The 17,130-nt window shown below is 32.7% G+C and overlaps 1 protein-coding gene and 1 long non-coding RNA gene across 10 annotated transcripts; one reads left to right on the top strand and one right to left on the bottom strand.

Moving 5' to 3' along the window:
* Positions 1 to 7,095: 7,095 nt before the first annotated feature.
* LOC126671109 (disease resistance-like protein DSC1) lies at positions 7,096 to 16,406 on the top strand. 9 transcript variants are annotated; one of them, XR_007638930.1, is made up of 9 exons: positions 7,096 to 7,644; positions 7,724 to 8,750; positions 8,913 to 9,221; positions 9,314 to 10,240; positions 10,348 to 10,904; positions 11,126 to 11,187; positions 11,277 to 11,310; positions 11,618 to 11,941; positions 15,838 to 16,406. XR_007638930.1 is itself a non-coding variant. In XM_050364820.2 (6 exons), exons 1-5 carry the CDS (start codon positions 7,172 to 7,174, stop codon positions 10,873 to 10,875), a joined length of 3,264 nt encoding a protein of 1,087 aa, XP_050220777.1. In that variant the 5' UTR covers positions 7,096 to 7,171; the 3' UTR covers positions 10,876 to 10,904; positions 11,126 to 12,031. The 9 variants fall into 9 exon arrangements, 1 of the variants encoding a protein (XP_050220777.1); XR_007638931.1 differs by lacking the exon at positions 11,277 to 11,310; XR_007638927.1 differs by having other exon boundaries at positions 11,277 to 11,941.
* LOC126671110 (uncharacterized) lies at positions 14,034 to 15,268 on the bottom strand. Its single transcript, XR_007638933.2, has 2 exons — positions 14,855 to 15,268; positions 14,034 to 14,557 (listed from the first exon to the last, which is right to left on the bottom strand). It is a non-coding gene; the product is annotated as an uncharacterized LOC126671110 (long non-coding RNA).
* Positions 16,407 to 17,130: the final 724 nt, after the last annotated feature.

Genomic DNA, 17,130 nt, shown 5'->3' with positions numbered 1-17,130 from the left:
AAAACTTAATTTCAAAAAAACGTACTATAAAAACACTGTAGAATACACTACATGAAAACACAAAAAAGTAAAAAAATCTATAAAACCAATACATAAATCTTAAAAGAAATATAAAATTATAAAATAGGTATCTCAGGTAAAAAAAATATGACATGTAAATAAGTTAAAAAAAATGCTAAGATAATTATTTTAAAAAGAAAAAATCTAAAAAAATTTCTCATTATTTATATATTACGTTAATTTTTTGGTTATTTAGAAAAATTATGTTTTGGTATAAAAAAAGAAATAAAAAAATTATTAATAATATTTAAAAAAAATTGTTATTAATGAGGTTTAAATAGGGATTATTTTTAAAATATCTCATTTTGAAATATATTTACAACAAATTTGTGTATCTTTTCACAATTTTCCACTATATACTAATAACAAACATATTTACAAAAATACCTATTATATATAGAAGCTTTATCTAATTTTAGGTTAAAATTTTACATAACCACACTCTCGTTTCTCTCTCTCTTCTCTATCTCTCTCAAAATTCTCTCTTATTTTTTTCTTATTTTTCATTTCATTTTCCGTTTATCTCTTCCGGTTGTTTTTTCGTTCGCCTCTTCCGTTCGCTTTCCGTTCGTCTATTCCGATGAGTTTCTCCTCTTTTCCTGTCGCTTTTTCATTCGGCTCTTCCGTTCGCACTATAGATTTCTCGACATTGTTTTTGTATTTTTTATAATTTTTTAGGTTTTTGTGATGATTTAAACATTTTGGAAATAAATTATTATAGATCTATGATTTTTTTTATTTATAAAATTGTTCTACTATTCATATAATTATTTTGTCTTTTTCATAGATTTGTTTATTTATTTTAATGCTACTGATTTTATAAAAAACGAATTGATTTTTGGTGTATTTGCAGTGTTTTTATAATATATTTACGTTATAGTGTAATTTTGGTATATTTATAGTGTATTTCTGGTTTTTTTTGGTATATTTATGTCTTATTGGTGTATTTTTGCCCTTATTTCTAGTATATATATGGTGCATTTGCAGAGTTTATGATATATTTGTAGTGTTTATGGTATATTTACAGTGTTTTTATGTTATACGCACAAAAACACTACAAAAATGCCATAAATACACAATATATACAGTATTTTTACACTATAAAAACATCATAAGTACACTAAAAACATAATAAATACACTATAAGACACCATAGTTACACTAAAGATACGATAAAAATACCAAAAAAAAAAATCTATAAATTATTAAAAGTGAAGTATTTGTGAAATTAAAAAAAAGGTACTTTTCATAAAAAGAAAAGTTAGAAAATTAAAGAATAAAAAAACAATGTAAAGCTGTAAATAAAATATATAGTGTAGGCAATTCCCTCGTTAAATAGTGTTTTATAAGTGTTGTTGAGAATTCATGGTATTATAAAAATAAATAGGAGTAGTACAAAAAATAGCGGCGGTATATAACTAAACCGAGTTAAGACTCCAGTTTGAATGGCCCAAATCTTAGAAGGGAATACGCCATCAAGTCCAAAAAACATAATGTACAGAAAATTGGGGGCAGAAAGGGAACTCACGTGCATGAAATGCCATATCCCATGGAGACGGGATCCTCCACAGGTAACCTGGTCCATGCTGGTATACAATTGAGCGAGGGCGGGAAAATTCCCAATCATACGTTGTAATCAGATCCTTATCCACAACACCAACATAACATAGGGAGGCAATTGGATACAAAACAAGGCAGTCCTCAACAGATAAAGGCAAAAAAACTCGAGTGATCTGGTCAACATCATGATCGTTCCTCGGGATGCAACCCTGATAACGGGAATACAAGTCTGTATATCGAAGGGTATGACCCTTAATCTTTGGCACAAAGCCCAACATCTCGAAGATGTAATCATCCCGCTCAAAAGAATCTAGAAAAACGCTATTGAATGACACCGCTTGTCCACCAAACTCTATCCCGGTAATGAGTAAGAAATCAAGTGGAGTGACCGTCATCTCTCTTCTCGGTAAATGAAAAGTGTGGGTAGTATCCATCCACCTCCCCATCAGGGCATGGAACGAGGGACCATCACCTTTCCTTGTCGAAGTAAATAGAGCGCATGCATAGTGACTGAAGCCAACATCGTCTATCTGAGACTGAACTAACTGGGGTAGAGACTCAAACCACTGCTGAGTTTGGACAAATTTTCATGATGTACGAAAAACGTCCTACCTTGAGATTGCAAGAACATCAAGTTTTTTAATAGCGGTAATGGAATAGCCTGAAAGTAAGCCCGAAAATCAAAATCCGGTAATGGAATAACCCACCAGTTCCAAAGTCGACCATAAGCCTGGGCGAGCTCCCCCGAAACCCGCTCCTCTCACAAAAGCACCACCGGAAGAAAAACAACGGCAATGAAATTTTATGTTCGTTCTCTGATGAGATTGACACCGATTTCTTGTGATATAAACAAATAGGTTTTTTATGTGCGTTGTAGATGCCATATAATAAAAATAAAGGTTTGAGAGGAAGAGGGAGACAAAGAGAAAAGCGGCTGGATAATTGTTTTGTGTGAATGAAACCCTAATAAGAGAAAGACATTTTTGTAATTACTTTATAGAAATAAGTACTAAAGGTAATTAGAATTTTACGACCCATTTTTGTGTAATTACTTTTAAAAGATGGGTTAGTTAAGGATAATTCCGCATTTAATAGACCATTTTGAATCTCTATTTAATAGAAGTGCATTAAAATGGTGAATGATGAATCGATTGTTTTATAAGAATATTGTTATTGGTAGTTAGCATAATATCAATTAAAAAAAACTATAATATGCGTAAGCATATTAATAATTGCGTATCATATAATATGAGAATTTGAAAATACACATTATTCAAATATGTATGAATATATTTTGAGATTATTTATATAATATCGTACTTTTAAAATTTAATTTCACCTTTTTGAATCATGTTATTATAATTTCACTTTCAACCTAAATCAAAAATTTAATTTCAAAAAGAGAAATTTAGAAAAAATATTCTAATTTTTAAAATATTTGTAAAACTTACCTCACTGTTAAAAAGTTAAGCAAAATACTCTTGTTTTTTCTTATTTTATATTCTTACTCCAATATATTTGTAAATTATTTATTTACTCTGAATATTTCTTACTAATACTCCTTAACTTTTTTAGTTTTTAGTTTTTACTATTCTTCTCTCGTCGATCTCTCATCTTTCAATTTAGGTCTTCGATTTTAATTTTTTTCCGTTTGTTGCCATTGGTGTAGATTCTCAAATCACCACTACAAAAAGCCACAACAATAACACAGACCATGGCTGGTATAAGGTCATATACGCCAAGCGCCAACTGAAGCAATAGAAACCGTTGAAATCTGTCGCCGTTTTCTAGAATTGGTGACGGTACGAACTAGGGAACCTATTTAAATTAGGGACTAAGTCGAATCATTTAATCTCAATTAACTGCAAATGCTGATGAAGCAATGACTAATGTGAGTTCTTTAATCAGAGTTTCTCTTTGATTTTTACTTTAATCTTGAAATAATTGAAACAACTGAGTTTTCTCTTAACTATGTTCTTTTAATTTTATATTATTTGATTGAACTTTTAAATTGATTATTGTTTTGTTAAGGATCTGATAGTAATGATAGATTGTTGTATCCTTTACATTATAGTGTTGATATAAAGGGGAAGTGCTAACTTCAAAAGTGTGCTTTTTTTTTATTGGTGGTTTAGATGACATATGACCTCCTTTTTCATAGAATATTGTTTATATTTACTTTGTCACTAGCAAAGTTAAAATTTTAAGGATATCGAATGCTAATTGCAAAAAGAACATATATTATTACACAGTCTTGAATGCATTTTTAATGATAATTAGTTCAAATATTGTTGTTTTCTTCACAGTTATTCCACCGCATTCGTAGTGAATCCTTTTTGTATATTATATTTGGAGACATATTCAACTGTTAATTTTATCCTTCCTTGAGTAATTATGACATATTCAACTGTTGATTCTGATCGCTGACCTTCAGTTAAGGGCTTGATGCATTTCAAAGCTCAGGTAAGTTCTTCAAGATATCCAGGAAATTGCAGCAAACTTGCAAGAAGTTTGCTGGTAACATGTTACTCGTCTCGCTAACCAATTCGCAGATTTGCAAGAAGTTTACTAACAGCATGTTACTCGTCTTGCTAACCAATTCGCACATGGCTACGCATCTCAGGCAAGCAACGTGGAAGGTTCTATCTAGAATTTCACAATCCTTGTTAAGATGATGGATTCTAGAGGCAAAATAAGAGTGCAACAACAAGAATAGGCTAATGATATTATGAGTAAAGTGGGTTCTAGTTTTATTGTGTTGGTTCTTTGTTCTAGTTTGTACCTTTGTTGTACTATTTTATCCATAAAAAAAGGATGATCATTAGCCCAAGACTAATAATGGTCCTTTGCAAGGATCTTGATTTGACTCAAACTTATATCACTTTTAAATGTCACAGGAGCAAATTTTTACTATTATTATTTTTTAATTTAATTTGTACTTCTATTGTATTATGATTTCGTTTTTCTTCTCTATTGACCTTTCATTATACCCATTAATGCCTTGCTATAGCTTGACCTCTTTTTCCTACTATAATAACTCAATTTTTTGTACTAAAATTTTATAAATATTCCACAAATTCTTATTTTTGTTATTAATCACTCATTGTTAAAAAAATTAGAAAACTAAATCAAAAATAAATATCTATAATAATAGGGTTAATTTCTAAAAAAATCACGAACTTTACACAAAATTTCATTTTAATCATGACCTTTAAAAGTTGTCATTTAAAGGCACGAACTTTCATTTTATTTCAAATCTATCACCAAAGTAAATTTCGGTGTATTTTATTTGACTAAAAATTCCTAATCCTAGATACTCTAACTGAAAGATAATAAGATTTGATGTTGATTAATAACTTGGGTCTTTCATTATTGGTTTAGTGAAGAATTTAGTTAACTGAAATGATGAATTTGAAACAATATTAAAGTTCGTGCCTTTAAATGGCAACTTTTAAAGGTCATGATTAAAATGAAACTTCGTGTAAAGTTCGTGATTTTTTTAAGAATTAACCCATAATAATATTATAATAAGATTATGATAAGACTATGGTAAAATATTATCTAATTCTTCATAAATTATGTAAAGTAAGTTATGCAAAAATTATGATAATATTATGATAAAATTATGATAAAATCATTGATAATATAATGATAAGATTTAGATAATATTATGATAAAGTTATTGATGGTTTTGATGATGGTGATCTCAACTAACTCCAACCTATCAAGGATAAACGGGTTTGAAAGATTCGAGCCGGTGTGTGGCTCGAACACTCTCCGATGCCTAAGTTAGATCTTGGATGACAATAGTAGAAAAAGTGAATATGAGTTGTACCTGACCTAGGTGTTATCTTATATAATCCTTCAGTTATTGTGTTATGGTGTAAGTCTTCTTCTTCATTCGAATTCATCTTCTTGTTAAGATTAGTTCGAGCTCAATCTTATCCCTAATGTTAGTGTTATCTGATTACTCTATATGTTTGCTCGGGTAACCATTCGTACTGGGTCAAAGTCTCGTTGGGCCTACCCTCTGGATCAGTGCCTTACTTCTCTTGTGTGAGTCTGGTACATATGTTGTATCCATCATTAGTCTTTCCATACAAGAGTATATTTTCTAAAGTATTTATGCTTATTCTGTGGCTTTCTTTTGGATTAAGTCTCTGATCTGCTTCATTTTGGATCTGGTAACATAATGTGTCCTTTTTTAGAGTCATGTCAGAACGAATGTGCTATTCATTGGAGTAAAATCATAAATTCTTACACATGGAGAGTAAAAACATTAAATTAATAAAAAACGTGAGGTATTTTAATTAACTTTTCCGCATTGAGGTAATATTTACAAATATTTTTATATTTTAAGTAAATATGTAAATTTTTCTTTCAAAAATACATACTATAAAAACATTATAAAAAAATATCATTGGAAAATGAAAAAAATAAAAAGATTTATAAAAAACATAATTTTTTTTTAAAAAAAGAAAATATATTTTTGAAATTAAAATTGTTTTGTACCTCAAGTAAAAAAAAATATAAATAAGTAAAAAAAAGATGCTGAAATAATTATCTATACTATATATAAAAGCACGGATGGGGGGGGACAAGCAAATTTACCGAATAATCCTTTTCAGTTTATTACTAAATAAAGGTTGTATAGTCATTAACTAATTAGTTATTTAATTAATTACTATTGTAATTAAAGTCCTTATTAGAATAGGTAGCTAAATTATCTCCAATTCAGTTTTAGTATATAATAAATAGCTAAATTGTCTCCAAATTATTAGGAATAAATATCTTTTAGTTTGATTTAACTATAAAGTTAAAATATTGTATTTGGTCAATATATTATTAATTAAATTTATATCTTATTATTTTTAAAGATATTATTAATAAAATTAAGTTAATTATTTAATTATGTTTATTATAAAACCAAAAAAAGAATAAATTCAGCATGGAAAAAAATTTAATAACCGAATAAATTTACTAATATGTTTATTGACGAGTTACGTTACGAGCCATGTGCATAGCACGTAACGCAAAACTAGTGTTTTAAAAAGAAATACTTTAAGAAATTTTGTCAACTGTTTATATTGGCTTAATCACAAAAAAAACCCCACCTTTTATCCCCTTTCCAAATGTACTCTGATGTTGTAATTTTATCTGCTGCACCCTAATTCACATCTTTGGTATTCAATTTTACCATCAAATACTAAATTAATCTCTTTTCTATTTGTAAAAGTTAAAATAAGTCATTCATTTTTAACTTTTTGTGTGAAAAAGAATTCAAACGAGTACTTTATAAGGATTTTTATGATTTTTTCGAGTAAAAAGAGTTCAATTTGATTTTGAAAATGAAATTGAAATTTAAAGGTGCGAATTAGTGACTGCAGCTGAAAGGGGTTAAAAGAGAGGTTTTTTTTTTTTTATTAAGCCATTTATATATTATGTTATTTTTTTTGTTATTAATTAAATTGATGTTCCAAATAAAGAAAGCAATTGGATTTGGTGGAAGAAATAAGTTGAAGAAAATTGCAATCGACGACGGAGAGGAAAAATGGCATCGGCGATGTCCGGCGAAGGGAGGAGTTTGAAGTACGACGCGTTCCTTAATTTCAGAGGCGCAGACACGCGGCATAACTTTGTGAGCCATCTCTACGATGCTCTAAGACGAAAGGGAATCACAACTTTCATGGACCATGGAATCCAGAGAGCGGAGGACGTCAGTTCATCGCTCCTCAAAGCAATTGAAGAGTCCCGTAGTTCAATAGTGATTTTTTCAAAGAATTACGCAGCTTCTCCCTGGTGCTTGGATGAACTTGTGAAAATTTTGGAATGCAAAAGACGGGCGGGACAAAGGGTTTTACCAGTCTTCTACGATATTGATCCGTCGGAGGTAAACTCTCTGCGGGGGAGTTACGGGGAAGCGCTTTCTCAACTTAAAATTCGATATCCCGACAAGATGCATAGCTGGGCGGATGCTTTGAGAGCGGTTTCCAACCTCAGCGGATTGGTTTCAGGGGATACTCGGTAGGTACTCAACTGCTTTTCCTTTTCTTTTTTTCATCAGTACAATACAACAACTACTTAAGCTTTTCTTTTTTATCAGCCCTGAATCTTTGCTTGTCCATGATATTGTTACCTATGTTTCCAAGACATTGCCCCAACCATCATGCAACCTCCACGACGATGGCTTAATTGGAATCGACTCGCGTGTTCGACAAGTGGAATCATTGCTTTGCCTGGATTCGTTTGATACCCGCATTATCGGAATCTGGGGAATGGGAGGCATAGGTAAGACTACCATCGCTAAAGCTGTTTTCGACCGACTGCGTGGAAACTTTGACAACTGCTGCTTTTTCACGGAGAACTTGAGAAAATCTCCACCTCTGCATTTGGAAAGGGAATCTCTTTGTGATAAAACTCCCACGCGTAAAAAAGTTCTTATTGTTCTTGATGATGTCGATAAAACAGTCGATTTTAACTCCTTACTTGGAGGGCTGGATCGGTTCGCACCTGGGAGTAGAATCATTGTAACATCCCGGGACAGACATGTGCTTGAATTTTGTAGAGTGAACAGTGTGTACGAGGTTCAAGCATTGAACAACCATGAATCTCTGCAGCTCCTTTGCCTTTCTGCTTTTAAAGGGAGCTTGCCACTTGAAAGTTATAGGGATCTCTTAAACAGGGTCACAACATATGCTAAGGGGCTTCCCCTGGCTCTTAAGATATGTGGTTCCTATCTCTTTGGAAGAAGCGAAATAGAATGGGAAAGTGCATTGAATAAATTGCAAACCTGCTTTGATTCTCGGATTCAGCAGGTGCTGTGCATAAGCTATGACAAACTAGATAACCATGAAAAGGAGATTTTCCTTGATATTGCATGCTTCTTCAGGGGTCAAGGCATAGATCGTGTCAAGGAAATTCTATATGACTCCGGATTTGATGTGGATATAGGAATCGCTTCTCTTCTTAATAAATCTCTAATATCTATCTTTGATAAAAAGCTTGAAATGCATGATTTGCTACAGCATATGGGTAGGCAAATTGTTCGCCAAGAGTCCGCTTCTAAGCTGGGCAGCCGTAGCAGGTTATGGGACTCCAACGATATTTATCAGGTGTTGGCTTATAATCAGGTAAAAGCTAAACTGTTAAGACTTCTGCATTATCCATTTTTTGCATGTTAGGTCTAACAATATGTTTAAAATTTCTTATCCTACAAGATGTTGTTCTTTTTGAAAAACTTGTGTTTTTCTTTTGCATTAAGTTGGACTCACTCTTTTCATTCGTCTCTGAAGGGGACTGAAGCAGTGAGGGGTATAAACTTAGATGTGTCCAGAATACGCAAGCTGAACATAAGCTCTCATGCATTCACAAAGATGCGCAATCTTAAATTCCTGAAGTTCTATACTCCCTTTACTAAATCCGTGGAAGACGACAGCTCATTGTATGCTTTGGAAGGCCTTGTTCATCTTCCTGCCAGCCTTAGACTACTTCATTGGCAAAGCTATCCATCCAAGTCCCTGCCATCAAATTTTGATCCAAGTCGGCTTGTTGATCTTAACTTGTGCTTTAGCAATCTCGAGCTTCTTTGGGAGGGAACCAAGGTATAATTTGATGATTGAGAGATGCTTCTTTTCTTCAAATAATTCTGATATAGGACGATGTAGTTAATCTTGTGGTGTCATTTCTGTTACAGTGCCTTCATAATTTGAAGCGAATCGACTTGAGTCACTCCAAACGCTTAGTGAAAATGCCAGACTTTTCATTGGCCCCAAATCTTGAGAGTATGAGTCTTGAAAGCTGCTCATCTTTATCTGAAGTTCACTCCTCCATTCAACATCTCAACAAGCTTGCAATCCTCAATTTGAAAGACTGCATTAAACTCAAGTCTCTTTCAATTACAACGAATTTGGTATCTCTCGAAATGCTCAATATATCTGGCTGTTCAAGGATCAACAAGCTCGGAGGAAGCTCACCAAATATAAAAAGTTTATTCCTGGATGGGACTGTAATAAGAGAACTTCCCCAATCAATTCAGCATGTCAGGAAACTTGTTTGCTTGAGTCTCAAAAACTGCAAATTGCTGAAGACACTTCCTAGTGAAATATGTAACTTGCAATCACTCAAGACTCTTAATCTCTTAGGATGTTCAAGGCTGGAGAATTTTCCTGAGATTTTGGAGCCTATGAAGAATCTTGAGATTCTTAGGCTGGATGGGACAGCCATTAGAGAGGTACCTAAGACCAGAGAAATGGATAATCTTAAAATCTTGTCATTTGGAGATTGCAATCTGTTTGAAATCCCCAATGATATTTGCCGATTTTCCTCGATAGAGCATTTAAATCTCTCTGGAAATAACTTTTCTAGCTTACCTTTGAACATTAAACAAATGATTCAGCTTAAATTACTTGATTTAAGTTCCTGCACTAATCTTCGATCGTTGCCAGAGCTACCTTCACATATAGAATATCTAAATGCACATGATTGTACATCTTTAGAAAATGTATCGATTCCGTCAAGTGTGCTCACAGTGTCAGAATGGAGCCGTCCTATGTTTTTGTTTACAAATTGCTTCAAATTGGATTTCAGTGCTCTGCTGAATAGCCAGTTTATACATGATCAGGTGCTCCCTCTCTCTCTTTCTCACTGGATCTTAAATATATGATCGCTAAATAAAGAAAATGAAATGTCATTCTTCTGTAATTGATTTTCCTGGTTTTAATGAGACAGGGGTCTGCAGTGTTGCCATCTTCTGGTATTTGCTTTCCTGGAAGTAAAATCCCAGAGCAAATTAGCCATCAAAGTGTTGGGTGTTCAATGGCTGTTTCACTTCCTGAGCATTGGATTAATGGTAATTTTAGGGGATTTGCGCTAGCAGCTGTTCTTGGATTTAAGGACTACCTTGACAATCATGGTTTTTTTGTTAAATGCAAAATCAAATTAAGAACCAAGCACGAAGAAAATATATCTCTGCAACATGATTTCATCATTTTCCATGGGCGTTCTGGCCATTGGAATAGCTCCAGAATCCTAGGGTCTGATCATGTCTTCCTGAGTTACAATCACTATATCAATCTAGTGGAAATATTGGGAGATATATGGCAGAACGAAAGCTGTCATAGTACAGCCTTGTTTGACTTTTATGCTGTGGACAGTATAGGAAGGCCATTGCAGGGTTGCGAAGTTCGAGAGTGTGGATTCAGTTTACAACTTGCTGAAGATGAGAATGAGTACAATCCAAGTCGTTGTTACTATTAGAAACGTATATATGCATCAGCCATCCCGAGGTGAGATTTATTTTGATGATTATGATAAAGAAGACTTCAAATGATGCTTAACTTTACATATTAGATTCATTTATTGAGCTATCAAAAAGTCCTTTTAGTATGTGAATTATGATACTGTAAATTTAGGATCACATTGGTGAATATAAGAAATTTTACTGCTGTAATCTTTTAATTATGAAGACAATGTTTTAAGATGTAAAATTCCCATTTATATTTCTCAGGTATCATTGTATTATTATCTTTTGCATAACACGGCTTCCCACTGATTCCTTCTTCCGGCCAGGTAAATGTGACGTGTAGTTGACACCTGTAACCACTTTTCCCGGGTATCGGCATTTAGACTAATTTTTACATGTGCTACCTGACTTCAAGGCTTCTGTCCGTGGCAGTTCCCAATTTTTAACTGGTATTGTACCACTCAATATTTTAAATAGTAACTACAAAAACCTTGTTTCTTAATTCCTGGCAGAAACGATATGTCATCATAGCTTGACGTAGGTTTAATTTGCTTGCTAAGTGGCACAGACACTTCATTCTATCAGCATTTTCCGGTTTGGAAACGTGTCAAAAATTTGACTTTTCGGACACTAAATTTCATTTTTAGCATAGGAAACATAGTATGCTTGAGTTTTAAAGATTCATATTTTAGAGGTGAAATTGAGCTTATAGGAATTAGTGTTTTCAAAAGTTATGTGAAAGAAATTGGGTTTTAGGGATGGCCATGGAAAAGAAGCTTAAAGTCAGGTGTGGCAGATGAATTGACCAAAACTTTTGTTGAGGATGGAATAAAGATGGAAGCGATGTAGGCTGAGGATTGAAAGGCTTTGATAGTCATTTCCAGGAAAAGTTGTGAAGATTTTGTTAGCACCAAGAGATGGAAGCATTTACAGAAGCAGATCACTTGTTTTTTATAGTATGAACTATGAAGTCAGACTCGGGTGGATGGAAGCATTTACAGAAGCAGAGCATCATCCAAGTGGATTGCCTGGGTTTGTTCATTTCACCACTTATCTTGCTACTATATGAATCTATGTCAGGTACTTATTTCTTTCAAGCAGATTATACTAGCTTTTGTTCTGTCACTAATATTAGTCGTTAAATCTTTTGTTTTCCATTCGTAAATGTTAGTTTCCAGTGTTCTATGATGAAAGTAACTGCCAAAAGAAACTTTAGAGGGAAAAGTAATATGTTTGGAGAACTTGCTATCTATGAAGCACCGACACTCCGTCGGAGTGCCGTATCTAGGGGGTCGACACGGGGACACGCGGGGGACACGGCGGGGATACGTACCCGATACGCCACGTGGCGTGTCCCCCGTATCTTTGACTGGTCAAAGGGGGGGACACGCCGGGGACACTTCGGGGATACTTCTAGTGGCATTTTAGTTAATTTTAGATTTTTTTGTATGGATTTTCTTTCATAAAAAAAATTAAATAAATGGGTCCAAACCCAAATACAATTAGATAATAACATAAACTAAACCCTATTTTTAATTTTAAAAAAATACAGCAGCCCTCTATTTTAAAAAGAGAAAACCACAAAAATATTACTATTTAAATAGAAAATAACAAAAATACACACCAACCTAATAATTTACATTGATACCAAAAAAAGATAAAAGTTTACATATTCTAACCAAACCACTAAATAGGAGACACATGGCACACATAAAAAGCAAAAAAAAAAGGTAAAAAAACGTATCATAACTGGTCAAAAACGCGTCTGACATGCGTCAGAATCGCGTCTGACACGCGCGTCAGTGACGCGTCAGCGCGTGTCAGCGAATCTAACATGTCAAATTAATTTAAATATGTATCAGTTATGTATCAGCTATGTATCTGATACGTATCCGGAATGTGTCACTGGTTCATTTTTTCATATTTTTAAAAATATAAATAAATAAATAAATTTATGTGTGTATATATACACACACACATATTATTTTAGGTACTATTTATGTGTATATGTATAATATATTTTAAATTTAAAGATATATGTATCACATGCTTTAAGACGCATAAATTACGTTATAAAAAAGTGTATATATTATGGATTAAAAATATACGTATCAATCATATATAAATTATATATATAAATTGCTTTTAATATGTATTCAATATATGTATTTAAAAAACGTGTTTTCCTATTAAATATTTGATGCTTGCTACGTCCTTTTATTTTTTCATGTTGCACGAGGTTTTTCTTTTTAGCTCAATTTATTGTTTATATATATAATGTATTTACGATGTATCGGCCATGTATTTACAGTGTATTGCAAGATATAGATGATACATCGGTAATGTATTAAAATTTTATTATTAATTTTTCTCATCTATATTTATAATGTATCGATGGTGTATTTATGATGTATCGGTAATGTATTACGATGTATCGATAATGTATCCGTCATTTTAAAATTTAATTCGTTAAAATAATCTAAAAAATTTAAACATGTATCATCTATGTATCTGCTACGTATCGGAAAAATATCATCTATATATCACTAATACACACATGTATCGGTCAATTTGAAAATTATTTTGTTGAAAATAATAATTCTGAGTTGGAGATGGATTCTAAAATTTATAATCAATGTTGTATCAACGAAATTCATTTTGTTTAAATAATAATAAAAAAAGAATATGTATCTACAATGTATTAGTGGTGTATTTATAATGTGTCGACGATCTATTTACAATGTGTCGGTGGTGTATATACACGATGTATACATTATTATGTATATACATAATAAATTAAACCAATAATTATATAATGCTTTCACTAAATTTAGCACCGGTTTAAGTTAATCTTACACATATGAGTTTAAATCAAAAATGTAAATTTTTATAATTTTCTAATATGTATAAAAAATTGAAATTTCAGAAATAATTCAGATACGTCTAAAAAATAAGTCGTATGCATTTTAAAAACTTTCAGATACATTTAAAAAATAACACCGATACGTCTCAAATACAGCTCCGCTACATTCTTCGAAATAAAATAAATAATCTAAACTTCTTATAATATATATTGATAAAACTATTAAACTACAAAACAAAACAAAAACATAAAAGAAAAATCAATAAAAAAAAATATATTAATAAACATCATAGGATGACACGTTTCAGATACATCTAACAAATATCACATAATACATAGAAAAATACAACAATGATACATTTTAGATACACATTTAACCAAACATCATTACCAATACAACTAGTAGAAGATGAATCATATATTTGCATCACTAGCAAAGCTTTTATTTATAAGCTCATTATTTAGACTCTTTACATGTGCCACAGCAAATGGTTTTACATTATTATTAATCCCTTATAAGATCGGGTATGGACAAAAATGTTGCTTTGTATATACTTGGCCTTCCTAAACATCAGCATGGACATGTTGGTCTTGATCATAGAGCACATAACTATCAATTGGCCCGTGATTTGTTTCCATCCACTCTTTACTGATTCTCTTATCACATTCAACAAACTACCAAGACACTCAATAGCATAACATTGGCTTTCAATTGGCTCCTAACTAGTCATAACATACTGCAAGGATTGCATATGCATAAAAAAATTAATCGAAGGATATTCTTTCCTCAGCTGCAGTTAGTGAACCTTCGGGCACGATCCCACATCCATTTTCTGTAACAAAAAACAACGATTATGAATGTACACAATCAGAGCAAAATCTCAAACTATAAAGCTGAAAATATCATTATCCAGTATTAAAACACCCATAATATACATTGAAACAAGCATTATTCATCTGTTTGCTGTTTATTTAGCACTAGGGTTAACTTCTAAACATCAAGATTAACTTCAGTCACTTAAATCGACTTCAAAATTCGAACTTTTTTCTTCAAATCTCTAATTTTGATTTTCAATAATAAAGACACCTCAATAATTTATGGCAAACTTTAAAGAGAACTAAATACAAACCTGGATACTAAAGCCGCCGCCTAGAGAAACACTATGAGATTCAGCATAGAGGAAATCGCCGGCGGGAAGTATTACCGAGGGAAGCTTGTATTATCATATGGCGCTCTTCACAATCAACTTCCGAAGCCAAAGCTGCCAAATCGAATCCAAAAAAGAAAGGACCTTGCAATACTGTATTTGCGTTGTATACTTTTTGTTGGTTTAATGGATCCACCGAACATTTCATCGGAATCAGGTGGTGGTGGTGAGGTAGGATTGAGTGTGCCACGGCTTGTAAAGAAATAGGTAAAAAATGTAATAATTTTGCCAGCTAAGCTATTTAATGTGAAGCCCATGAGATAGAAGAGAAAAGATTACATTACGTTGGTATTTGAGAAAATAATTGCCGTGTTCCTAATTATTCCGTAATTTTCTCTTTTAAAAAAGAAGCAGTAGGCTGTTTTAGAAGAAAAAAAAACAAACAAAACAGCAGCCTCTATTTTTTTTTTAAAAATATAGTAGCCCCTATTTAAAAAAAAAACACAGCAGCCCTATTTCAAAAAAATTACAGCAGTCCCTCTCTTTAAAAAACGAACCCTAACTCACTTCTTTATGTTGGAATTGTTAGTTCAACTAACTTACGTATTACTTGCGCATCTTATGACATAATATTTATTGTTTTTTCATCTTGAAACCTTATATACGAGTAGATATATATATATATTTTTTTTTAAAAAAAATTGCCGTGTCCCCGCCGTATCCGTGTCCTATTTTTTTTCTAAAATGCCGTTCCCCGTACCCGTACCCGTATCGGTGCTTCATAGCTTGCTATTATATTCATTCTGTTCCACACTTTAGCAAGAATTTTATTGAACCGTTGTGTAATTTTAATGAAACAATGTTATGAATTGGGGAAGATTTGTCTGAACTCTAATTCTAATTGTTTAGTTAGAAAATGCAATTATTTGTTGATGCTCAGTTGCTTGTTTTTGGTTTGGCTGTAGGCTGTCTGGAGGTCCCTTCGGTCATGCTCGCAACTTCCTTGTCATGGATAGTGTTAATGCTGGCATATCCTGTGTCATGAAAATAATTAGAGGCTAGGAATACGTTCAATCCCGGTCCAATTTTGAATCAAAGAAAGAACGTGATAAATTTGAATCTGTTTGCATTATTTCCAGCAACTTTCCGGAAAACTGTTTGTCGTTTGATATGAGGAAGGGATGGGTGAGATTGGGAGTGAAGATAATGATGATGATTGGGCATGAATATAAGAGTAATTGCACAAAATTTGGATGATATGGCTGCCACGTGGACCAAAAAAGTGTGCCAATAATATTTAGGGTATAATCGAAACACGAAAATGCAAAAGTGGGTAAAATTGGTGATTTTTCAACGTCGGGGTGGAATTGAAAAAGGGCTAAAAGGTAGAGTTTTTAAGACATTAGGCCTTTTCTTGGTAATTGAATTTTATCGTTATTTTGTTTGTTTTCGATTTGATTGGAATTTAAATTTTAGGGTTTTGAAAAAATTGGATTTATAATGAAACTCACCGAGAATTTGGTGTTGATTGGAACTCTTTGATGTTGAGCTACTGATTTTAGAGCTTACTTTTGCTGTTCTAATCATTAAATTCAATCATTATTTACATTTCACTGTTTTACATGTATGTTTTTGGTTCTGAGGTTGTATTTTCACTACTAGAAAACAGGTGTTTAGCGACGGATATTTCCGTCGCTAAACACCTAAGATCCGTCGCTAATTACAATTAGCGACGGATTACCGACGGACTCGGTCCGTCGGTAAATTTTGGGTCGCTAATTGTAATAGCGACCCAAAAGACTGTCTGTCGCCAACTTACCGACGGAATATTCCGTCGGTAAGTTGGAGGCAGAAGGTCGGTAAATTGGTCGGCCAACCGACCAATTTACCGACGGAATTACCGACGGAATTTCCGTCGCCAAGTTAGCGACGGAAATTCCGTCGGTAATTCCGTCGCTGTTTCTTTCAATTGGCGACGGAAAATTCCGTCGCCAACTGCAAGAAACAGTCGTGTCATGTTTAATTAGCGACGGAAAATCCGTCGCTAAAGTTAAACCAGGTAGTCGCTAAATTACCTATTTTTGGCAAAATTTTATTTTTTTACGGCTTATTTTCATATTTTTTCTGTTATTCGTTAGACCTGTTAAATATACCATTCACATACATAAGAAACAATAAATATATATAACCAAATCCGTAATATATATATATATATATAAACGTCAAAAAGCATACAAAAAACATTAATATTAAAGTAT

The sequence above is a fragment of the Mercurialis annua genome, linkage group LG3 (genome assembly GCF_937616625.2).
Source record: "Mercurialis annua linkage group LG3, ddMerAnnu1.2, whole genome shotgun sequence".
In the NCBI taxonomy this organism is placed as follows: Eukaryota; Viridiplantae; Streptophyta; class Magnoliopsida; order Malpighiales; family Euphorbiaceae; genus Mercurialis; species Mercurialis annua.
Note: the sequence above shows the minus strand (reverse complement) of the source record. Positions and strands in the feature narration are given on the sequence as shown.

Excerpts from the sequence above, each read along its gene's own strand:
- LOC126671109 (XM_050364820.2), top strand. The coding sequence starts at position 7,172 with ATGGCATCGGCGATGTCCGGCGAAGGGAGGAGTTTGAAGTACGACGCG. Across the intron at positions 7,645-7,723 it reads TTGGTTTCAGGGGATACTCG|CCCTGAATCTTTGCTTGTCC; the intron begins GTAGGTACTCAA and ends CTTTTTTATCAG. Across the intron at positions 9,222-9,313 it reads TTCTTTGGGAGGGAACCAAG|TGCCTTCATAATTTGAAGCG; the intron begins GTATAATTTGAT and ends TTTCTGTTACAG.